The sequence below is a fragment of the Dendrobium catenatum genome, unplaced genomic scaffold, assembly GCF_001605985.2.
Source record: "Dendrobium catenatum unplaced genomic scaffold, ASM160598v2 fragScaff_scaffold_249, whole genome shotgun sequence".
Lineage (NCBI taxonomy): Eukaryota > Viridiplantae > Streptophyta > Magnoliopsida > Asparagales > Orchidaceae > Dendrobium > Dendrobium catenatum.
In genome coordinates this window covers 1,600,784-1,621,953 of record NW_021318711.1, presented here as the reverse complement: position 1 = coordinate 1,621,953, position 21,170 = coordinate 1,600,784, and the positions used below count along the sequence as shown (strand labels likewise).

At 34.8% G+C, this 21,170-nt stretch overlaps 3 protein-coding genes across 4 annotated transcripts; 1 reads left to right on the top strand and 2 right to left on the bottom strand.

Moving 5' to 3' along the window:
• Nucleotides 1-2,079: 2,079 nt before the first annotated feature.
• On the bottom strand, nucleotides 2,080-4,017 carry LOC110098264 (expansin-A18). The gene is made up of 2 exons (XM_020825026.2): nucleotides 3,630-4,017; nucleotides 2,080-2,810 (listed from the first exon to the last, which is right to left on the bottom strand). Exons 1-2 carry the CDS (start codon nucleotides 3,769-3,771, stop codon nucleotides 2,182-2,184), a joined length of 771 nt encoding a protein of 256 aa, XP_020680685.1. The 5' UTR covers nucleotides 3,772-4,017; the 3' UTR covers nucleotides 2,080-2,181.
• A 5,964-nt stretch (nucleotides 4,018-9,981) lies between these two features.
• LOC110098263 (putative nuclease HARBI1) lies at nucleotides 9,982-13,366 on the bottom strand. Of its 2 annotated transcripts, none has more exons than XM_020825023.2 (3): nucleotides 11,700-13,366; nucleotides 11,396-11,627; nucleotides 9,982-11,302 (listed from the first exon to the last, which is right to left on the bottom strand). In XM_020825023.2, the coding sequence occupies exons 1-3, from the start codon at nucleotides 12,204-12,206 to the stop codon at nucleotides 10,830-10,832; spliced, it is 1,212 nt and encodes a 403-aa protein (XP_020680682.1). In that variant the 5' UTR covers nucleotides 12,207-13,366; the 3' UTR covers nucleotides 9,982-10,829. The 2 variants fall into 2 exon arrangements, with proteins under 2 accessions (XP_020680682.1, XP_020680681.1); XM_020825022.2 differs by having other exon boundaries at nucleotides 9,989-11,326; nucleotides 11,700-13,359.
• A 3,407-nt stretch (nucleotides 13,367-16,773) lies between these two features.
• Nucleotides 16,774-19,803, top strand: LOC110098267. The gene is made up of 4 exons (XM_020825028.2): nucleotides 16,774-17,280; nucleotides 17,359-17,642; nucleotides 18,490-18,613; nucleotides 19,349-19,803. The coding sequence occupies exons 1-3, from the start codon at nucleotides 17,001-17,003 to the stop codon at nucleotides 18,544-18,546; spliced, it is 621 nt and encodes a 206-aa protein (XP_020680687.1). The 5' UTR covers nucleotides 16,774-17,000; the 3' UTR covers nucleotides 18,547-18,613; nucleotides 19,349-19,803.
• Nucleotides 19,804-21,170: the final 1,367 nt, after the last annotated feature.

The window sequence follows — 21,170 nt, the reverse complement described above, 5'->3', positions numbered from 1 at the left end:
AGAAATAGTGAAAAATCTGAGGAAAAACACTTGAAATTCACTAGTAGAAGAAGAAAAATAGCAAGATACAATTGATCCTCTATTTGAGAGGAGGATCTATCTCTCCAAAATCTCTAGATGCCGCTAGAGCCCAAAGAAAACCTAAACCTAAGAGATCTCAAATTTCAGCCAAATTCTAGACGCCCTAACCCTAGGAAAACAAACCATTTAATGCATACAAATCAAAAGGAAATCCCTAAACAGTCAATACATTCAAATTTCCCTCTTAATTCCCCTAAAAAATCCAAAAATCCTTCCTATTTGGCTCCCTTGGAGCTGACGGATTGTGCGGCTCTTCCTAGAGTCGGAAGAGTTCCGCCTCAAATTGCTTAAGCCGGTCCCGTCGGACCGGCTTGACCGGTCTAACAATACTCCCCTCCCAAAGATCCACATTGTCCGCAAGTTGGAAATATGCTCGTGTTCCCGTGGAGGTGGTCATCCTTGAGGTAGCTGAAAAATTTTACTGAATTGCTAAATTAAGGGCTGCACTGAAAGAGAAACATCCCCTCACTCTTCCAATCTGATCACCACCAGTCTGTTTAGTCTGACCAGATAATCTTCCCCCACCTCTTGTATGCTCCTAATCATGATCTTAAGTGATACCATGGATTTGGATAGCCCTGCATCTCTCCTTATAACCACCTTTCTCCCATCTATCATTAATTCCATCATGAGTGCTCCCCAATTTTCCCTGGTTTCCTCGAAGGTTTGCAACCACTTCATCCCCAGGATGACATCAATACTTCCTAATTCTAGTGGGAGAAAATCCTCCCTTGAATCTCTTGGATGGTCAACACCACTCCTTGTCAGAACGGCTGGACTGATCTAATAGAATATTATTATTCAAACATCCACAAGTGCATGCATTGTATTTCTCTATCACTATGCTATCTCTTGGAGATAGACCTCCCAGAACCAACACACGATGGCTTGCTCTTTGACTAAGGCTAAGTACCATGAAATTGCCTTTCTCATTTCAAAATCTTTTGGTTTGCAATCTCTACTTGATGAACCTAGAATTCATCTCCCTCATCAACCTGCTGTTCATAGTGACAATATTTGGGCCATCTCCTTATGTGCAAATCCAGTCTTTCAATTTAGAATGAAACAAATAGCTCTTTTGTTTTTCACTTCATCCAAAAAAAAGTTTGATATGATGCTCTCTGCAACTAATTTGTTGATGCGTCCACTAAACCTCTTTCTCCACAGCATCTCAAGCAACGACTGAAGATTGCTGTCCTCTCCAAGGATTCCACATTGAGCGGATCTGGTATAGAAAAAAAAAAAATCATTGTCTATAATTTTGCGCCTTTCTTATTTTTAACTCTAGTTGTTAATAAGTACATCTCGCATTATTTATCTATCATATTATTATATAGTGAATTGTCGGCAGAAGAATTCTTACTCTTCTCATCAATTCTTATTTCTCGTGCATGAATTAAAAAAAAAAACAAGAAATAGTAGATTTATATTCCCATTCTGTTCTGTCAAATACAATATGCAATGAAACACATACAACTTCCATGCTGCAGATCTGAATTGAGTTTCATTCCTAGGAGAAATTATTTTGTGCGGAGTCCAAAGAGGTAGGTTCAGACTCCAATAAAATATTGACAAGTGGATATTCAATTGGATTTATTTTTTATTTTATATATTTAATGTGTCTGCAAAACTTCAAGTCAAGCGTATTTTACTTAATCAAAGCGCAGTAAAAAAGTGCAACAAAAGAACCGTCACAGTGCAATCAAAGGACAGGTAAAGCACACAAAAAAATGTGCAATCAAAGTGCACTCCACGCGTCAATTTTAAGTGGATGTCCCATATCTCTACGTCCGGACTCCGCACGAAATAATTTCTCCTTTCCTAGGGCCTTCCATTGTCATTCTGAAGTGCAATTTTGAGTTGAGAGGTATCTATCTTCCACCTCATGTAGATAGATAATCATAGAGGTCCTAGTTAGTCTTCTCTCCATCTCAAATAGACCCTGTGGTGATTCCCAGTACTGAAAATTTAATAATCTTTTCTTGAGAACAGACATAAATAGCAAGCAAGAACATTAAATACACACCCAATAATGAAAGAAAAGAAGAAAGAAAGAGAAAAAAAAATTCCATTTTTCATTCAAGCAACTGCTACAATTGCTCATGAGAAGTTAACAGTTGCTTGGTAGCTGAGGCCGACGTTCCAGTTAGAAGGAGCAACATCATAGGCGACGACGGTCTGCTTGGTGGTGTACGAAGTGACTCTAAACGACAGTGCCTGGCCTCCCAAACTGGAGAAGGCTTGGTACGAAGCTCCCCAGTTGTGGCTCATGGCGATCCACCCCGTCTTGCTGCCCTTCACCGCCATCCCGCTTATATCTCCTCCTCCTCCCACATTCATCACGTAAACCAGAAGCCAGTACCCGTTCCCCTGGAACTGAAATCTGAGCCCTCCTTGCTTCACGCAGGGCACCCGGCGGTACATGACCGGGACGATGCCCGCCTTCCAGTTGGCGATCTTCATGAAGGCCGGCTTCGACATGTCGAAGTGAGTTCTCGGAGGATTGCACCATCCTCCATTGTTGGAGTCCTTGGCCCAGTTAGGAGGGCAGAGATTGGTGGCCGTGACGGTCGCGAATGGGGAGCCGCGGAAACAGTACTGCGAGCTGACGCACCGAATCTGGTAACATTCTCCGCACGCATACCCGTTGTTAAACAGCGTCAAGCTCAACGCCGCCGTGTCCGTCCCGTAACCGTTCACAAATAGGTTTCCGTACCCGCACGCTCCACCTGTTTAAATAGAGCGAGAGGAATTTAGAAATAATTATGGGGAGTTTGCGTTTGGACCCACGAGTGTCAATTTCGGGTCATGGTTCACTTTCGGGTTGAATCTGAAACTGACCCGTAGCTATTCGGGTCAAACCCTAAATTGATCCATTTTTGCAAACATGACATTTTTTGATCCGAAACTGACCCGCTTCGGATCCGTATCAACTTAACATGACCCAAATGACCCGGGGCCGTGAAAATTGCTAGTATTTAGGTAAAAAACAGGGCAATCTACACCTTTCGGGTCAAAAATGGGTCAATAACGGATTTTTGGGTTAAAGAGGGTCAATTGCGGGTCAAGGGGTCAACCCGAACTTAATTTTTGAAATTGGTCGAATTGTTCAACCCGAACCCGACTTATTTCGGTTCCGGTTTTACCCTAATCTTGAATTTTCGGGTCGGATTTAGGTCGGATTTTTGGGTCGTGCCAAATATTGACACCCTAGGTCGGTTGATTTTTTTAAAATATATATAATTGAAATTCACAAAAAAAAAGTTCTTGCTCTAAAATTAAAAATTATTATATGCGGACTAGTGTATTAGTATGTATTAGCTGTGTATTGGTGTGTATTAATTATGTATTAGCTAGTGCACATTAGTAATACACAACTAATACATATCAATACACACGAAATACACGAAATACAATATATAGTTATACGTTAGTCCACGCGTAATATTTTCATTGGAGGCCGAACATAACTCTATGCCCTCTACATGTAATAATTTCTACTCAAAGGAAGTCCAGATAATTTGAAGAAGTTAAAAAGAGTAATTTACCCATGGTTTCTGAAGCAGTTTGGTCGCCATAGAAGGTGGCGTGAGCGAGGGACCAAGGGGAGGGCTGGAAGACTGCTCCGGCGGCCGTGGAGGCGAGAAAGAGAAGCAGAAGGAGAGCACAATTAGTATAGAAATCAGCCATTATTGACTGTTTGAGCTCGCGCTAGCCAGCTATATATAAGCTAGCGCTTGCTCGCGCGCTTGGTGCTTTGAGGATCTGTGAGAATGGTTTAGAGAATTCTGATGAGGATAATGAATATATAGAGAGCGGTGGGTATTGCCGGCCGGAGATGAGAAGGTGGGAGGCGTTTGTTATTCGTGCGCGCAGGTTCTTAATTAGTGGTGCGGTCGACGTGCTGGAAGTGAAGGTTTTATTATTCTTACTCGATCTCTTAATCTCTCTCTCTATCAATGCGTAAAGGAAAACAAAAAATTATTATGAAATTGTTCAAAATTTATTCATTTGAATGTTGAGGCTTATTAGGCTTTGTTTGGGACGGCTTTCTTTCTGGTTCTTAAAGCACCTTCATAATACAAAAATTTTAATTTTGATACTAAGAAATTGCTTTAAGAAGCAACAAGAAAGTCGTCCCAAACGAAGCTTTAGTTTGAAACAGCTTTTTAGTTATTTTTTGGTGAGAAAAATAATTAGTAAAAAATAATGTGTCTAAAGATATATTTTTCATCAATTTGTTTTTTTATTTTTTCACTTTAGAATTTATTTAGAAGAGCTTTGTAACTACTTTTGTATTAGAAAAAAATAATAAAAAATAATATTTATTTGGATATTTGTTTATACATAGCTTTTTTAATTTGATCTTCTAAAATTATTTTTTCAAAGTTTTTTTAAAGCTGTGTTTGAAAAATGAGTTTTAAGAGCAAAAACAAATATTAGATGACTCAAACAAAGCCTTAAAAAACTGTTTTTTTTTTTTTTAATATTTTTAAACTGCCCAAACAAAGGTGGAGCATTATTCAAAATTTATAAATTTTTCTTTTTGAAATTTTGTATATGAAAAAACAAATAATTCTAGAAAAATCAGCATTAATTAATTAGTGCTTTCATTAAGAACAGCCAGAGGAATTTAGCAGAAAGCTTCTCTGAACATTTATCCCTCACCTGCTCCATATAATATGAGCAGAACAGCTGAGGTGGCCGAGCTCAGAGATCTCTTTGCAGGAACTCCGTCGACGAACTGTTGAGAGATTCAAAGAGGTGGTGCAGATATTGTAAAATCTTTCTCATTGTTTATGTTCGTTGTGTTAATTAATAAAGTTTTATAGCTTATTTTTTGCCTAACGGAAGATATCTAATTTACTAGTAATATTTTTTTAAAGATATTTTAAAATTTTATTATAATTTATTTGAAGTTGTAATTTATTATTATTATTATTATTTTTTATAATAATAAGGGGAGGCTTGGATTATTAAATACAAAATGAGCATATATCTCCAAAGATAAGATTAGAGAAAGCCGTCTTAAATAGTTTGATCACATAAAATGATAGCTTTTTGATGATCCGGTCAGGAAATAAATGTATTAGATTTGGCTTATGTTAAGAAAAGTAGAGATAGATAAAAAAAGAGTTGGTTAGAAAATATTAGAAATGACATTTTTTTTTATTTGATTTAAATGGGAATTTGACTTTTAATAGAATACAATGAAGAAAAAAGGATTAATGATGGATTTGCGGGATTAATCGAAGAAGTGCGTGAAAGGAGAAAAAGATGACGGCCTTCGCAGCGGGCGAGCTCCTCTTGTTTATTTCGATAGTCTGACGCTGTCGCCTGTCGAAGGAGGTGAAGAAGTTTCTTTAGCGACTCTTTCAAAATACTACTCCACACAAAGCATGCAAAGCCAAAGCTACAAAGATCGGACGTTAAAAGAGGCAAAGGAGCTTCTTTAGCGGAGCTTTCTTAACTTTGCTTTACACGAATCATGTGAAGCTGAAACAACAACGAAGAAATGATCATAAGGAAAAACAAATTATAGATAGGAAGAGGTAGACAAAGATCAAAGAAGAGAAATCATAGAAATAGACAAGTAATAGTAGGAAGAGCATATATATAGCTCATCATGAAGACTCTGATTGAAGTCTCACAAAGATGTAATGATAAAGCATATTTGGCCTAAGAATCAATGGGGCAATGTCGCTCAAGTATTCAAATTAATAACTTGCTTCAAGAGTGATTCGCCACATAGTGTTCAGCAAATTAAAGTGAAGTCGGCCATCAACTTCTCATAGATTGAACCTTAATTGAGCAAATCCATTTGTAATCTTCATGTTTTTTTTTGCAACACTTCTCATGAGTGTTTACACCAAGAAATCTTCGAGTGTTTTCATGCACTTTTTTACTTATATAGCTCAAATGTTTTATTTTCTATATTACTGAGTTTTGACGTAAACTTATATTACTGAAGGGCTTACCAGAGAGTTTTTTTTTTCCTCAGTGGAGTAAGCATTTTAATTAGTTTGTACCATCAATGATAGTTGATTTTGTTGATCAATCGTGTTGTATTGTTGCTTTGGACCTCTAGTTAATTTCTCGTGCTCGTTGGGGGGTTGTGGGGGTCCTCCCCCTGCTTGAGTTTTTTCCTGGACAATACCCCTATGTTGTCTACCTGAGCGCAGAGCGCCTGACACTGTGTAGCCGAGCTCCCGAACGCTGTGTACCAGAGCACCCCAACATATTGTTCCCAATCGTCACATGCTGCAAAGTTTGTTAGGAGAAACGACATAGAGCAAAGCGACAAAGGGCTGTGTTGTGCCGCGACGCTGTAGTTTAGAGCGCCACAACATCATAATGACAGAAGCTTGAACTAGTGCCGCATCACTTCGGGGCGGACTAGACAAATTTTCTTTCTCGTTTTTCTCATGGGTGGCATCCATTTGTGTTATTAATTAGTCTTTCTCTTTTATTTTAAGTGTGAGAATGATGTAAGGGAGTAGAGAAGCAAAGAGAGACAGAGAATAGAGGTCTTTACTTATTTATCCCAATTTTCATAGCGAAGTTCTTACTTCTTAGTATGATGTGGAATTCAGATTTTTTCTGGAATTCAGATTTATTTTTTCTGGAATTCAGATTTTTTCGGATTAAATCTCCATTGCTTCTATTTTCTTGTTTGTTTCATCGTGTGGTTTACTTCCATCCCCAACAATCAATAAATACATTTGCCCAAAACTTTGTTTTTTTTTTTTTACACATTCTAATTTTCCTTTGCCCGCCCTTAAAAGAGAGGCAGTACCTCGCCATCAGAATATCAATTCATTTGTACAAAAATCTTATATTTTTTATGATATAATAAAAATCTCACAGTTTCTTTCTCCCTGAAGATTTTTTTCTCTCCCACTCTCTTATCTTTTTATTTTGCATTTCCTTTTAATAATATTTGATATCAAATATAAATAAATTTGAATCGATAACAACTATTATGAGTCAATGAAAGCTCTCCACTTTATGAAGCAAATATTTAAGATAATATGAATAAGCCTTTTAAGTTTTAACTTCAACTTGCACCATAATTAGCAAGTTTAGCTTTCAAAATGACTCATCACTTATCTCTTCTGTCCATTTCAACCTTTTGCTCTGTCTTCCACTTCTCAAACAAATATCCAATCAATTATGTTTTGAATCTTTATTACTGTATCACTAAATGTCTGATTATCATCATAACACATTCTATCTTTTATCATTATTCTTATAAAGATTACCTTCTTTGGGTCTACTCACAAGAATTCTCACGATTAAGGATTTGTTTGGGGAGAAATTATTACAAGTGGAGTCTGAACGTAGCTCTGCATCTAGACTCCAATGAAATCGTGACACGTGAAATTGTACATACTATGTACAAGCTTGTACATAAAGTATACAACTTCGGGCTTCAATGAAATCATGACACGTGAGTTGTACATAATGTGTACAAGCTTATACACAGCTTGTACATAATGTGTACAACTCCATGTGTCATGATTTTATTAGAATCCACATGCAGAGATATGTTCGGGCTCCTCACGTAATAATTTCTCCTCTTTGAGATGAGTGTAGTATTTTATAAAGTTGGATGTAAAGTTGTTGTGGAGAAAATAATTTCACTATTATAGGCTTTGTTTGGGACGATTTTTTTACTGCTTCTTAAACTATTTTTCTAGTACAAAAATTAAATATTTTGTATTAATAAGCAGCTTTAAGAAGAAATAAGAAAGCCGTCCCAAATGAGTCAGTCACAAAATAAAATAGCTTTTCGTCACAGAAATATTTGAAAAGTAGAGAAAGCAGCAAAAAAATAGTAGTAAAATGAAATTATACTTAGGCATGGTTTGAGGCGGCTTTCTTGTTGCTTCTTAAAAAAGTTTTCTAGTACAAAAATTTTAATTTTTATACTAAAAATTATTTTAAGAAGCAATACATAAGAAAGCTATCCCAAAGCTGTCCCAAACGAGGCCTTAATGTCTTAAAAAACAAAATAGATAAAAAACTGTCCCAAAGAGATCCTAAATCCATATCGTATTTACAATTAATTAGGCCAGATTGAAGCAGTTAACACCACAGGAAAAGTAGCCATTACTGGCAGACTAAATCCACCGGTAACAACAGAAATACGCGGAAAATATATGTTTCCGACAGATTTCCGACCCCGGTAATTATAATTAACTTAAGCTTCCATGGCCCCGAGCCAATACGACCATACACATCGAAAGACAAAATATTATTAATTATATAATTTACAAATTTTACTAGTTAAACTATAAACCTCAATTCATCCGTACCTTCCTCAAATGGCCACTGGATGCTTAATCTGCGATTAAGGAGTCATTAGTGTTGTAATTAAGTAATAATTATTTATTACATGCATCCAACACATCTGGCTTTTGAGGTGAACTAAAACGCAGATGCAGCGGCGATGTTAGAATAATACACTTCGCGTTTGACGCAGTTAATGTTGTTTGGAAGTCAGATAAAAAAGCTATTATTAGAAAACTTTGGTGAAAGCTAATGCTGATTTACATAAAAGATCACTTATTAAGGCCTCGCTCGGGACGGCTTTCATGCTGCTTTTCAAAACTATTTTTTAGTATAAAAATTAAAATTTTAAAATTTTTATATTAAAAATTTGCTTTAAGAATCTTCAAAAAAGCCGCCCCAAGAGAAGCTTAAATGGTTGCAACTTTTTGCTGTAGAAATCAGTAAAAATATTTTAACTAAAATGTTGTTGCAGAAAATCAATAAAAAACTATACCAAATGAATACTTAAGGCTTCGTTTGGGACGGCTTTCTCAATGCTTCTTAAAGTAGCTTTCTAGTTCAAAAAATTTATTTTTTATTCTATAAAGCTGCTTTATGAAGCAGTATGAAAGCAGTCCCTGAAATTATTTTTACTTTTTTTGTTGCAAAGTTTTATATGTTATGTTAAAAAATAAAGATCAAATTGCCCATAAAATTTTAAAAAAAAATTGTAAAATATTTTGCATTGAATGAAAAATAAGTCTACTGTTAATAATTAGAGAAAATCTATTGCATGATCTAAGTAGTGCAATTTATTAACAATTAATGATCTATCTTAAGATACTATTAGAGGGAGATAGATAGGGGCTGAGTTAGAATGATATGATTTCAAGCTATTTTAATGTTAGCTTTAATTTAATCAAACTTATATAGTAGGTTAGAAATTCTCTCTCTCTCTAATAGTATAAAAATTTTTATACTAGAAAACCGTTTTAGAAAGCAATAAGAAAGTTGTCCAAAACAAAATATAAATAATAAAAGATACGAGAATCATTCCTTTCTCATAATTCAAAATGATAGAATTATACACAATTATGAACAACTATTTGATTTTAATTGTACATGCGATTTATAGAAATTGGGTGTGCATAAGTGGACAGTAAAAATCTAACGACATAATTACATGTTATATAATAATCAAGAGATAGTAATCAGGCGGTGGTGATAACTGAAGGTAGTTGTTATCGGTGTTGCTGCAAAATATAATAGAATTCCTTAGCTCTGAATCCCCCTCTACAAGCATAAATTTACTCATCTCATTGAGATTTTGTTTGGACCGACTTTCTTTCTGCTTCTTAAAGCAGATTTTCAGTAAAAAAAAAAAATTTCGTAACATAAAAGATGTTTTAAAAAATAGTATGAATATATATGATAATCAACTAACAATTCTAAAAATCAAAATTCTATCCCTTCTTTAGTTGGTACAATTTTTTTATTAAAATATTGTTGTAAAAAATAAATTTTTAACTTAAAAATATTTGTATGCCGTACAAAAAATGAAAAAAAATTAAAATTATATTTAATAATTTCAAAAGCTACGTAAAAAATTTTATACAAGTCTTAATTTTAATGCTTTTTATAATATTTGAATAAAATAAGTTAAAAAATTTTTATTTTACTTCTACGAAGTTGACAAAGACACTCAAGAATACTTGAAAAATACCTTTTACAAGAAGTAATAATGTGCTGATTGCTACAGAAATTGTTAGGAAAAGTTTGAATAAAATATTACTTTTATTAACAATAATAATTAAATGATAACAAACAAAATGAAATAGTTAAGAACGATCAATAAAGAAACTTCACATAAATGGAAAGTTTTCATTGGAAGGGGCCTTCAACTGCTAAGCAAAGTAACAAATTACTTCACATTACAACGATCAAGCTGAACATAGAAGAAAAAAGTTCTCATTGACCAGCTTTCCAGAAAAAAATATCCAAGATAACTGTTCATACATCAAACATAGAAGAAAAAAAAGTTTTCATTGAGTAGCTTTCCAAAAAAAAAAAAGAAAATCTTTCAATCAAGCTTTCTTAAGGTTAACTAAAGAACAGAGCTTTTTTGTCGGTAAATTTAATGTACAGATAATATGAAAATATTTAAAAATAAAGTCCATTAATTGATGTGTATGCTCTGTAAACAAATAACCTTTGGCCACAAACTCACGAATCATTTTGATTTCAGACATAATTTTTTTACAAAGCATACTCGTGGCATAAAACTTCAATGAAAGAAGCAAGCCTACACGTTTACGATTCACAAGCTTTGAAAATCTACTACAGTTGGCCTGAAGAAGCTTGCCATATTTACTAAAAAAAAAAATAATACAGCTATTCACATATATATACATCAACATATGATTCACGAACTTAATGAAATAAAACTGAACATGCTATCAAACATATGAAACTTCCTAATTCATCTCATCCATCAATGCATCTGTGATTTTCTCTCGTAACTGGACCATCTCCTCTGCTCCTTCACCATCTCGTATCTGCCGAATAAAATCATTCCCTTCTGTCTCTACTACTGATTGCCCAATTCTATACTCATATGCCTCATCTGGTATATATGTTCCGTCCGCATCACATATATTGAAATCAGGGTCTTCCCGACTAGAATGTCGACGTATGTAGTTATGCAATGCCATGGTTGCTATCACAATTTTTATTTGTTTTTTGAATGAATATGTAGGCATATCTCGTAGTATGACCCACTTCTTCTTCCAAACACCAAATGATCTCTCAATTACACCTCTTAAGGAAGAGTGTCGCTTGTTAAAAGTTTCTTTCCTCCCACGAACTAATTGGCTTCCTCTTTCAAAATCAGGGATATGATATTTGGTATCTGGAAATGGCTTCAAAAATCCCCGTTGCATCGGATAACCAGCATCAACAACATAATATTTTCCTATTATAAAGTACATGTACTTTAGTATAAGTTCTTTTACTACTAACGTTACAACTATATAGAACGTACCAGGAGGTGGCATGGGAAAGTTATGACGACTATTACGAGTTGCAAATTTAAATATGCGACTATCATGTGCACTTCCTTCCCATCCTGCCATGATAAAAGTGAAACACATGTTGAAATCACATACAGCCATAACATTTTGCGTTGTTGACCCACATCTTCCTATATAAGCAGCTTTCTCAGCATTCGAAACACGAGCATCCACATGTGTTCCATCGATTGCTCCAATACAGTCCTATTTAAGAAGTAATGATTAGATATTATAGTCATTTAAACATTCTTATAATATGATATTTAAAAAATTTACCTTGAAATATGGCATATATCGATGATCATACAAAATATTCCTAGGGATATCACCAAATTGAGGATCGATAGGCTTGATCACAGAACATGATAATTTCACCAAAGCCTCCAATCCAATAGAGAAATACCTACTGATTGTCTCAGAAGAGTGTTGAAACCGCTCACATGTGGACCTTATTGATTCATTATGTGATAAAATATATAAAGTCATCGCAAGTACTTCTCTGCTTGTTGTCCTTGATGATCCATGGAGATGATGAACACATTCCAATTCATACAGTAGATCTAAAAAAATTGTTTGAGACATACGAAACATATTATGAAACCTCGTTGGATGACCTTGTAGTAGCTCTCCAATCCATTTGTCTCCTCTAGATGACGATGTCATACACGGTGTCTTGCAAATATATGTTTCATAATACTCATTTATAACACATATTGCCGCAAGTATAGTCTTTTTAATATTTGCAGTATCGGCTGACTCACTTAAATTCTCATTACATTCCATTCCTGCATATAGAATATATAACAAGAGAAGTTGCAAATATTAAACAAGAGCAGTTGCAAATATAAAACAAGAGCAGTTGCAAACAAGGAATGAAGAAAGCTTATCCGCAATGATATATCTACAGGTTTTGGTCAAATATGCAGTAGAAAAATAAAACACTGCTGAAGTTAAAAGCTTCTAAAGAAGCTAATTCTTAATCCGTTCAAATTTATCCTGAAATTAGCCAAGTTCTGCATCCATGGTGCGTTCAATAGTTCTCACAGCATATAAGCAAAGTTCTCCACACATCTGCATCTTCATTAATATATTCTTTGCAAAGATGAAGAGCTTTTTCAGTAAGGCAGTTGATGCAGTAAAATATAGTCGGAATTCCAAATGAATATGATAATTCTGCCTTGATAAAGGATATAACAAAAAAAGATTGTTTCACACTAACATAATTAGGTAAGAGATACATATTATAGTGGGCCTTGCCTTATCTATTCCTTCCATTCATTTTTCACGTAAGCAAGTCCTGAAGGAAGTTTGGCAAAGTGACCTCAAGACCGCAGAAAAATTCGGTATAGTGCTAAACGCACTGTAGCAGAATTCGGAAGAATTCTCTGTTTCACACTAACATAACAAAACCAAAGGCTTTTTTTTTTCCCTCTAACACAAAGATCTCTGTTGAGTACAAGCCAAAAACCATCATTTAACAAAAAGTTCACATAAAACCAACACTCCTGTCCCAGCAATGCTGCAATTATTTAAATGTTAGAAGTTGCAGGTCATGTTATCTGACAGTACTAGCAAAAATTCCATAAGGAAAAGTGAAGAAGATCATTTGAGATCAGTAACACAAACACGAAGCTCATTATGTAAGCAGGCTACACTATCCTAGATCAATGTACTGCAGATCTGTTCAAGTACATTAGAAGCAAAGTAGGAAGCTAAGAGCCTCAACCAGGAAGAATGTTAATCTTCAGGGCTGCAACATCGGAATAACCGAGTTGGGTCACCCACGTTTTGATATCTCTTGAATGCTCAATAAATAAAATATCATTTACTAAAATATGGGATCAAATGTGTTCTTTCAATTGTTGTAGTAAAAAAAATATTATAAATTGTTCAGAACAACACAATCAAAATACAAAAGTAATGTATAAAACACATTTACTAAACTAATGTTTTTAAAGAAACATAAAAACATGTGTCTGGATCCTTATCATTATCATGTTGGAGTAAATCAATTTCGTCTTCATCACAAACTTATCACGTACTAAGGATATGATTCCCTCATCAATAAATCAATCCCATTTTTTGTGTCTTTTAGCTTTGAAATGCAACAAATTTATCAGCCCTATAGCTTTGAATGGCAATGAATTTAATAACCTTACCTAATGGCTGGCAACTTAGGTTCGTGACTGACTTCGATAACAATGAAAATTAATTTTGTTGTGTGTAATGGATGTATACATGTAGTTAATATGAAAGTTATTATACAGTCCATCTAAAAGAGGTTAAGCTAGGTGGAGAATTTCAAATTATATGAGATAAATATATGGCCGCATTTCAGGATTGCTTCATTGTGGATCAGAATTTATTATTTCTGATACATTGCAGACATCTTGTGTAGAATCAGTCCTAATCAATATAAAACATTTCTCTCATAAACTAAACCTTTCATCCTAATATATGGTTTTTGATCCAGGTATCAAGCATTTACCAGAAATTTCTTTAGGAACAAAGTAATTGAGTAAGAAAAAAACATGTATTCTGATTATGTAAGAAGATTGTGCCATCTTTTTATAAAAAAAAATTCCATGTGAAAGGGCAAAAGAACGGATACCTCACAGTGGGGAAAATCCCTTGCTTAACTCCCGATCCGAAAAAACAAGATCTTGTCGAGGGTGACGGAGAGGACCGCCTAGGGCTTCGGGTATGATAGTTTAAGGAAGGAAGAAAGGTCGCGCAGCAGCGGGGCAGGGTCGCGCGGGGCATGGTCGAGCGGCAGCGTTGCGGGGTTGCGATGGGGGTGGTCGCGCAGCAGCGGGACGTGGTTACGCGACAACGGGGCGGGCAGGTCCGCGAGTTAGGTTAAAACGGGTTTCCGGGTTGACCCGTCAACCCATCGAGTCAACCCGAACCTGACCCATTTTTCAAATGGGTCGAATCCGGGAACCCAAAACGGGTCGGGTCTAACCCAAAAATTCCGGGTCGGATTTGTGTAGTGTCAAATATTGACACCCCTAGTCTCAAACGAAGCTTGAGACTCCAATTCTTTATCATAAGAGAGTAATTCCACAATCTTATGTAGTCGGCATATAATTTCTCATTTGCAAGCTCCAATAAAACTATCATAGATAAAGGTGAATATGAAAGGAATAAATGAGAACTAAAATATAGCCCTCCATCAACTAAAATGCAGCCGTGGTCCAATTATTCTTTGAAGACAAACAATCTACGTACGCATGAGAAAAGCAAGCTTAATTTCCTGAATATATTCAAAGGCCAGAAGATTCTTATTGACAAATATTGTTCGAGGGAGGAAACTTCTCCATTTCAAACAATGAAAGTGAGGACAAAATTAATATGGTAATCTTCTGGAGATTGCATGAGCCAAAAACATTGAATGTCTCACCTAATAATATCTTGCATAATAATGACGTTTATTTGGAACTTTATGATTAGATAAATATTCTATAAATACATAAATACAACTTAGATAAAATGCATCATCTATTATGATTTGATTGAGGTTTTGTTTGGGACAGCTTGTTTACTTTTTTTTTTTTCAGATCATAATCATAATTTCTGTTTGATCATAATTTTTCGTTACTTAAAAAAAAATTTATATGATATATCTTTGTCATCAATATCATCCTATCGAAAAATATGTTGGCCAATATGAAGGGTGAATACTTTAGGATGAATATATGCCATCATCATCGATCATATTTTTTATTATTCAAATACATGATCTAACTTAGTAAATTACCTTTTATTAAAAACATGCATTATGATGATATTAATAATGTTTTTAATAATTGAGTTTTAACTCTCAAATAGTGTTGCATGTAACTCTTTATAATTTAGTTTTATTTTTCATATACAAAATATTTGCTCAATGAAACTCTTAATGATTTATACATTGTCATGACATCAAAAAAAGACTTTTTTCTCTCAAATAATTAGTATGGCATGCCCCTTGGTATAATCTTATTTTATTTTTCATATATATAATTTTTGCTTAAATTTATGCATGGCATAATCTATTAATGCATGCTATAGTTATGAGAAAATGATATTATTTTTAATAAATAATATATTCTAATTGAATAGTTTTAAGTAAGCTAGACTAAATAATTTTCATATAATTTTTTTTTGTATCTCTTACACCTTTGAGAGATTCTCTCAATTTGACCATAGAGTACATAATTTTCATTCAATTCTTAGATTATATAAATGCTATATTTCTATACCGCAAATATTTCAATGCATAATAGATACATTATAATCTCTAATTTCTCTCTTAGAATATATTTGGAATGGCTACAACTTTTTATAAAGATAATTGTAAAAATGGAATGTAGAAATCAACTTTTTTGAAAGCAGCTTCGTATTATATTTTTTTCCTCTAAAAATAGCAAAAAATGAAGATTAAGGCTTCGTTTGGGACGGCTTTTTTGTTGCTTCTTGAAGCAGCTTTCTAGTACAAAAAATTTAATTATTGAACTAGAAAGCTGTTTTAAGAAGTAGCAAGAAAGCCGCCCCAAACGAAGCCTAAAATAAAAACTGTGATTGCGATTTGAAAAATAAAGCAGTAAGACAGTTGTTCAAACAAAATCTTAGTCAAGAACAAGAGTTTTAAATCTCAATTAGTTATATATATTTTGCTAAGGGCTATAAGCAAAAGATAATATTCTTTCCAAGAATTCTACTTTTAGGCTTTCTTTATTATTATTATTTTTTTCATTTTTAAAATTCAAACATCTGACTTGATGATCAAAGGCCCTCCTAAACTCTTTAGAAAAAAAAAAAGGAAGGGTGCAAAACATGCCTAAGGAACGAACTTTTATTTTATCCAGTGAACGTACGCAGAGGAAGGTTCGGTTTTAGGCAAAAAAGCGCCTGTACCGAGTTTTTTAAAAATCGGTACATGCGCGAAAAACTCGGTAAAGGCACTTTTTTGCCTAAAACCGAACCTTCCTCTGCGTACGTTCACTGGATAGAATAAAAGTTCCTAAGGAACATACTATCAAATCGTCAAAAACATGGTGAGTAATTTCAACCTACAATAATTTTCAATTAAAGAAAAAAGGAAACGAAGAAGAAATGTGATCAGAAGCAAACAACACTAACTAAGAGGTCCAAGGTTCGAGTCCATGTGTATGCGTTGTGTGTGTGAGTTTGTCTTAAATGACCTAAATGTCCCAAAAAAAAAAAAAAACAACACTAGCTATCACAATACGCGGCTTATATCTATTCGTCGCACAAATGGCCTGCCCTGCTTTGCCCAACGGAGCTGATCTCTACCATGACAGAAGCTTCTGCGGGGCCCGGATTCCGTCAATCTCCACCAACGTCGGCGACTATGACTAGGATCAGACGTCCTTGACTCCAAAAGTTACGCCTTTCACGCGGCCGCCGAGCCGTTGATGAAATGCAGAAGAAAATTCGCACCCAACCGCTGCACTTCCTTCCTCATTTATCACCCCCTTCACTTGCCGCCGTCTCATCTCCCATCGATGCCCACGCGGCCCATAACAGCATCTTCCTCGATTCGATTCACCTGCTCGGGGAAGAAAAACTGCAATGAATTCGAAAAAGGAGAGATTTTGGAGCCGTGCTTGGAGAGGTGTCAAGATCCTTTTTTTCGTCGCCAACATGCTCGCCTCTCTTTTCCTCGTCTGCGCCCCTCCTCTTCTCGTCGTTGTCATCGACCTCCTCCTCCCCTCAGCCCTCCTATCCGCCGCCGGCGACGGGTCAGTGTTCTCCGTCGAGGCTCTCGCCTCCCAACTTAGAAGCTACCGGTACCGAGCTTCCCTCGTCGACTTGCCTCTTATATCTGCAACACGATCAATCGTTATCCTGTGTAAGCATCGGAGCGGCTGCGTTGATTGCTAGCTGTTCGATGAATTGTCCCTAAGGAAATTTTGTTTTGCTTTCGCAGGCTTCTATTTGTGGTGTGGTGGGCGCGGGCTATATCTTGGAGTGGCGACCCTCTGTGCATCGGCTTCTGCAGCGTTTGTGTCAATGAAAGCGATAATTATGCTCGGAGCTGACGCAGTGCCGGGGAAAAGGCACTTGCTTTCATTTGGGGAGAAGGAAGGGCCTGCAGTGCAAGCCCTGTTCTTGAGCTCCTTGGCTCTAGCCATGGCTCATGTAGTGGCTGCTTATAGGATCAGTTGTAGAGAGAGACGAAAGCTACTTGTGCACAAGATTGATATTGAGGCGGTATGATATCAACTGAACCGCTTTTCTTCCTTTCTCAGTTTTTGGATTTTACCTTTAGAATTTTGATAGATGTTTTAAAGTTTTTTTCTGTTTTCTGTGTCGTTTTACTATATTTCAGAGCAATCACAATATAGGAAATTTAGAGGGGTCTTCTTACCGGTCTTTTGCTGAACTTGGAGTTGAAAGATAAGAGGAGAAAGCCCAAAAAGAAAAATTGAGAAAGAACTTTTTGCAGGATTCATAGGGGTAATTTAGAGCTCAGAAATCTAATCATATAACATACAGAAGAGATTGAGTGCCCCATTCAATGTTATTTTGTTTGTGTAGGCATTCTTATTGAAAACTATGAATTTTCTTTACATAGTTCAGAATAAACTAAAACCCTTAAACTTAATTGGGATTCTTATTTGCAAATTTGATGGTGTGTTCTTAGGGACTGTTTGGCAGTAAGTAGGATTTAGTCAATCATGCAAATCCAGATTCAGCCCAATTCTAAAAATATCAAAAACTTGAAACTATTTGGCATGATAATTGATAAATTTTGTTAGACTTTTTAACTATTTGTTCCAGAATTTAAGATTTGTGAGAATGAGAAATCTGTAAATCCTTTGAATGGTAGGATTTATAAAATTTTGGGTTTAGCCAATAATAGACTGAAACTGGATTCATCAACAAAGTAGGATTTTAAGTCCAAAAAATTGATTTGGCGTAAATTCAGCTGAATCTTGCTTAAAATTTGCTCAAAATGGAATACTAAACAGCCCCTGTTAGTGAATCTGAGCTTCATTTCAATTGAGAATTCGTCTATATAATCTCTGACCAAAAAAAAAATTTTTTTCTGATGCAGGTATCTGCTTATAAGAGTGAGTTCTCCAACTACCATAAGATTGTGCTTAGCGAGTAAATCATGGTGGCATCGTTGAGATGCAAACATTGTATCCTCTTGCCACCATTGTTGTCTGGACTTTCAGGTAGGATTTCAAAATTCAGTCAATCTCTTGCCGTTTATCTTAATTTTTTTTATTTTTCATTTTCAGATTGCTTATCAAGTCTTGCACCACTTCTATTCAGAATACATGGAAACATTATGTTTTCTATACCACTTACCATAATTCTATCAAGCAAAACTTCTGCACCATTTTTTATTGAACCTCTCTTCAATATCATCTTTTTATGACATGAACAATAAATTAAGGGCAGATAGACTGATCAAATTACAGTTTCTCATTTAGAAACCTAAATGCGCTCTGTATCACAGGATAAACCGTTTAATTGAGGGCTCGTTTGTTTGTCCGTTTTTACTGTTTTTTTTTTCGTTCTAGCAACAATAAAGCATAAAAATTTTAGTTGTTTGATAAAACTACTTTTCTTAACCACGTTCTGAATATCGTTGTTTTTGTACTGTTTTCAAAAGCTTTCTAATATTAACTTCTCCGCTAGAGAACGGAAAACTCCGTTCTCTCAAACAATAGTTTTAAAACTACCTTTCAGAAAAGGTACAAAATAACTGGACGAAGTCTAAGTGTCATTACACTTAAATGATCAGTTTTTAGTGAGCAAGTATGTAACAATGCCTAGATGACTTTCATATTAACCTAGAGATTATGAGTTTGAAGCATAAGAACATTCTCTCAGTCATACAAAGATAAATAAACCTTCAAGCGTGTGACTCAAACTTAAATGCTATTTTGCTCATTTTTTAACAGGTAAAAGTGCACTGAGGTCAGGCAACAAGAGCGAAAGAAATGCTGAGTTCTCATCATCATTGATCTATATAAGAAGGATCCATGGCGCTGTATGTAAATTCTATAGGAAAAACATAGTTTCAGAGAAGATGGATGTAAATATGTGAGTTGGGGAAGTAGACTTCTCTAACTACAGTTAGAATGTAATATTAGATTGTATAGTTTTCAAATTCTAGCCATTCAATCCATTTTTGGATGATTAGAATCAATCATAGTCATCCAAAATGAATTAGAAGGCTGTGATTAGAGCACTTTATCCTCCATTTAACCATGATAATGGGAGAGGATCTAAATTTAGTGATTTGGTGAAGTGTATATATACATGTATTTCATTTCGAAATAAGTGTTTATCGATTATGCTAAAATAGCCTTGTTTTGAGGAAAAGTTAGAGGTTTTATTGGAATAATTTGTATTATGATGAGTTTGATAATTATTGAATTTATTTTATGATTAGTGCGATACAAATTATTCATATGTCACATTCATCTCAAAGTAAATCTAACGATTCCCAAATCCATCATAATACAATTTTATTAATTAAAAATATTTGTTTGATTTTTAAGCGATGAACCCATTCTAGAATCTTCCATTTTAGATTATTAGTCAATTTGGTATTAATTTCTCATTCAACATAATGATCATATAAATATAAATGCAATCGAATAAGATTTGCCTTCTAAAATCTTTTAGGTGAGGGATTGAAAGGGGTAGTTGGTATTACTTTTCAAGATTATTATCTATTTGATGGAAGATGACTTGGTTTATCTTGAGATCTTTTTTAATGATAAAGTTATTGAAGATAAAATTTTTATAATACTAAACAAATATAGGCCTAATCTATTTGTCAACTTGCAAAAAAAGGGGGGTTTTCTAACATTATTGTTCTATTGTAATTGACATAAGAACAACATTGTTCATTCTACAATCTGATTGAATTCTAATAATGGAGTGATTAAATAGTAATTATTAACACTAACCCATCTTTTAATTAAAAAGAGGGGTTGTCAATGATGACTTTATATTCTTTAATCAAATCTTTTTAGGTTTAGCTCGATCAGATATAATACATCTACTCACTTAATTGGATCATCAGAAGTTTGGTGTTTCATTCGAATGGATCTGAATGCCAATTTCAATGAATTGATAATCGAATCAAACATCCCGACGGGGCTGACGAACCAAAAGACACTAAAATTGGCTACTTATTTGACAGGAATACATCTGAATACTCCTCAAATTCATTTGCTCGAAAGATTTTGAGAACTTAGGATCTCCGTATTGGATAATTCTCTAATCTGAGTTGAATATGAATAATATTTTTGATATTTGACATCAAGAAGGTATAAAGACACCACCCATTTGCAGAAGAAGACTTTCTCCATCAGTGATTTTGTTGGTAGGGGAGATAACTGAGGGATCCATGCCGCAAGGTGAAGCTTGCTGGGTAGACGAAATTGATGGGAGTGGGCCCTTAATGGGCCAGCTTAGTTTTCCTAAACTAGTCTTGGCTTAACCAGGCTTTGTTTGTAAGCCTACTTAAGCCTGAGTTAAGCAAAGACTAATCTTCACGATACGTTTTGGATAATCTTATGCTTTATTTGGACAGCTTTTTTTATTATAGATAAAGTAATTTTTTTGAAGTTATTGTAGAAAGTAGCTTTCAAATACAAATTTTTTTTTGGAAGCAACGAAAAAAATAACGATCAAGTAGAAATTATGGTTGCAGCTTGAAAAGCTGAGCAGAAAAAAGGTGCCCCAAACGACGTCTTAGACTTCGTTTGG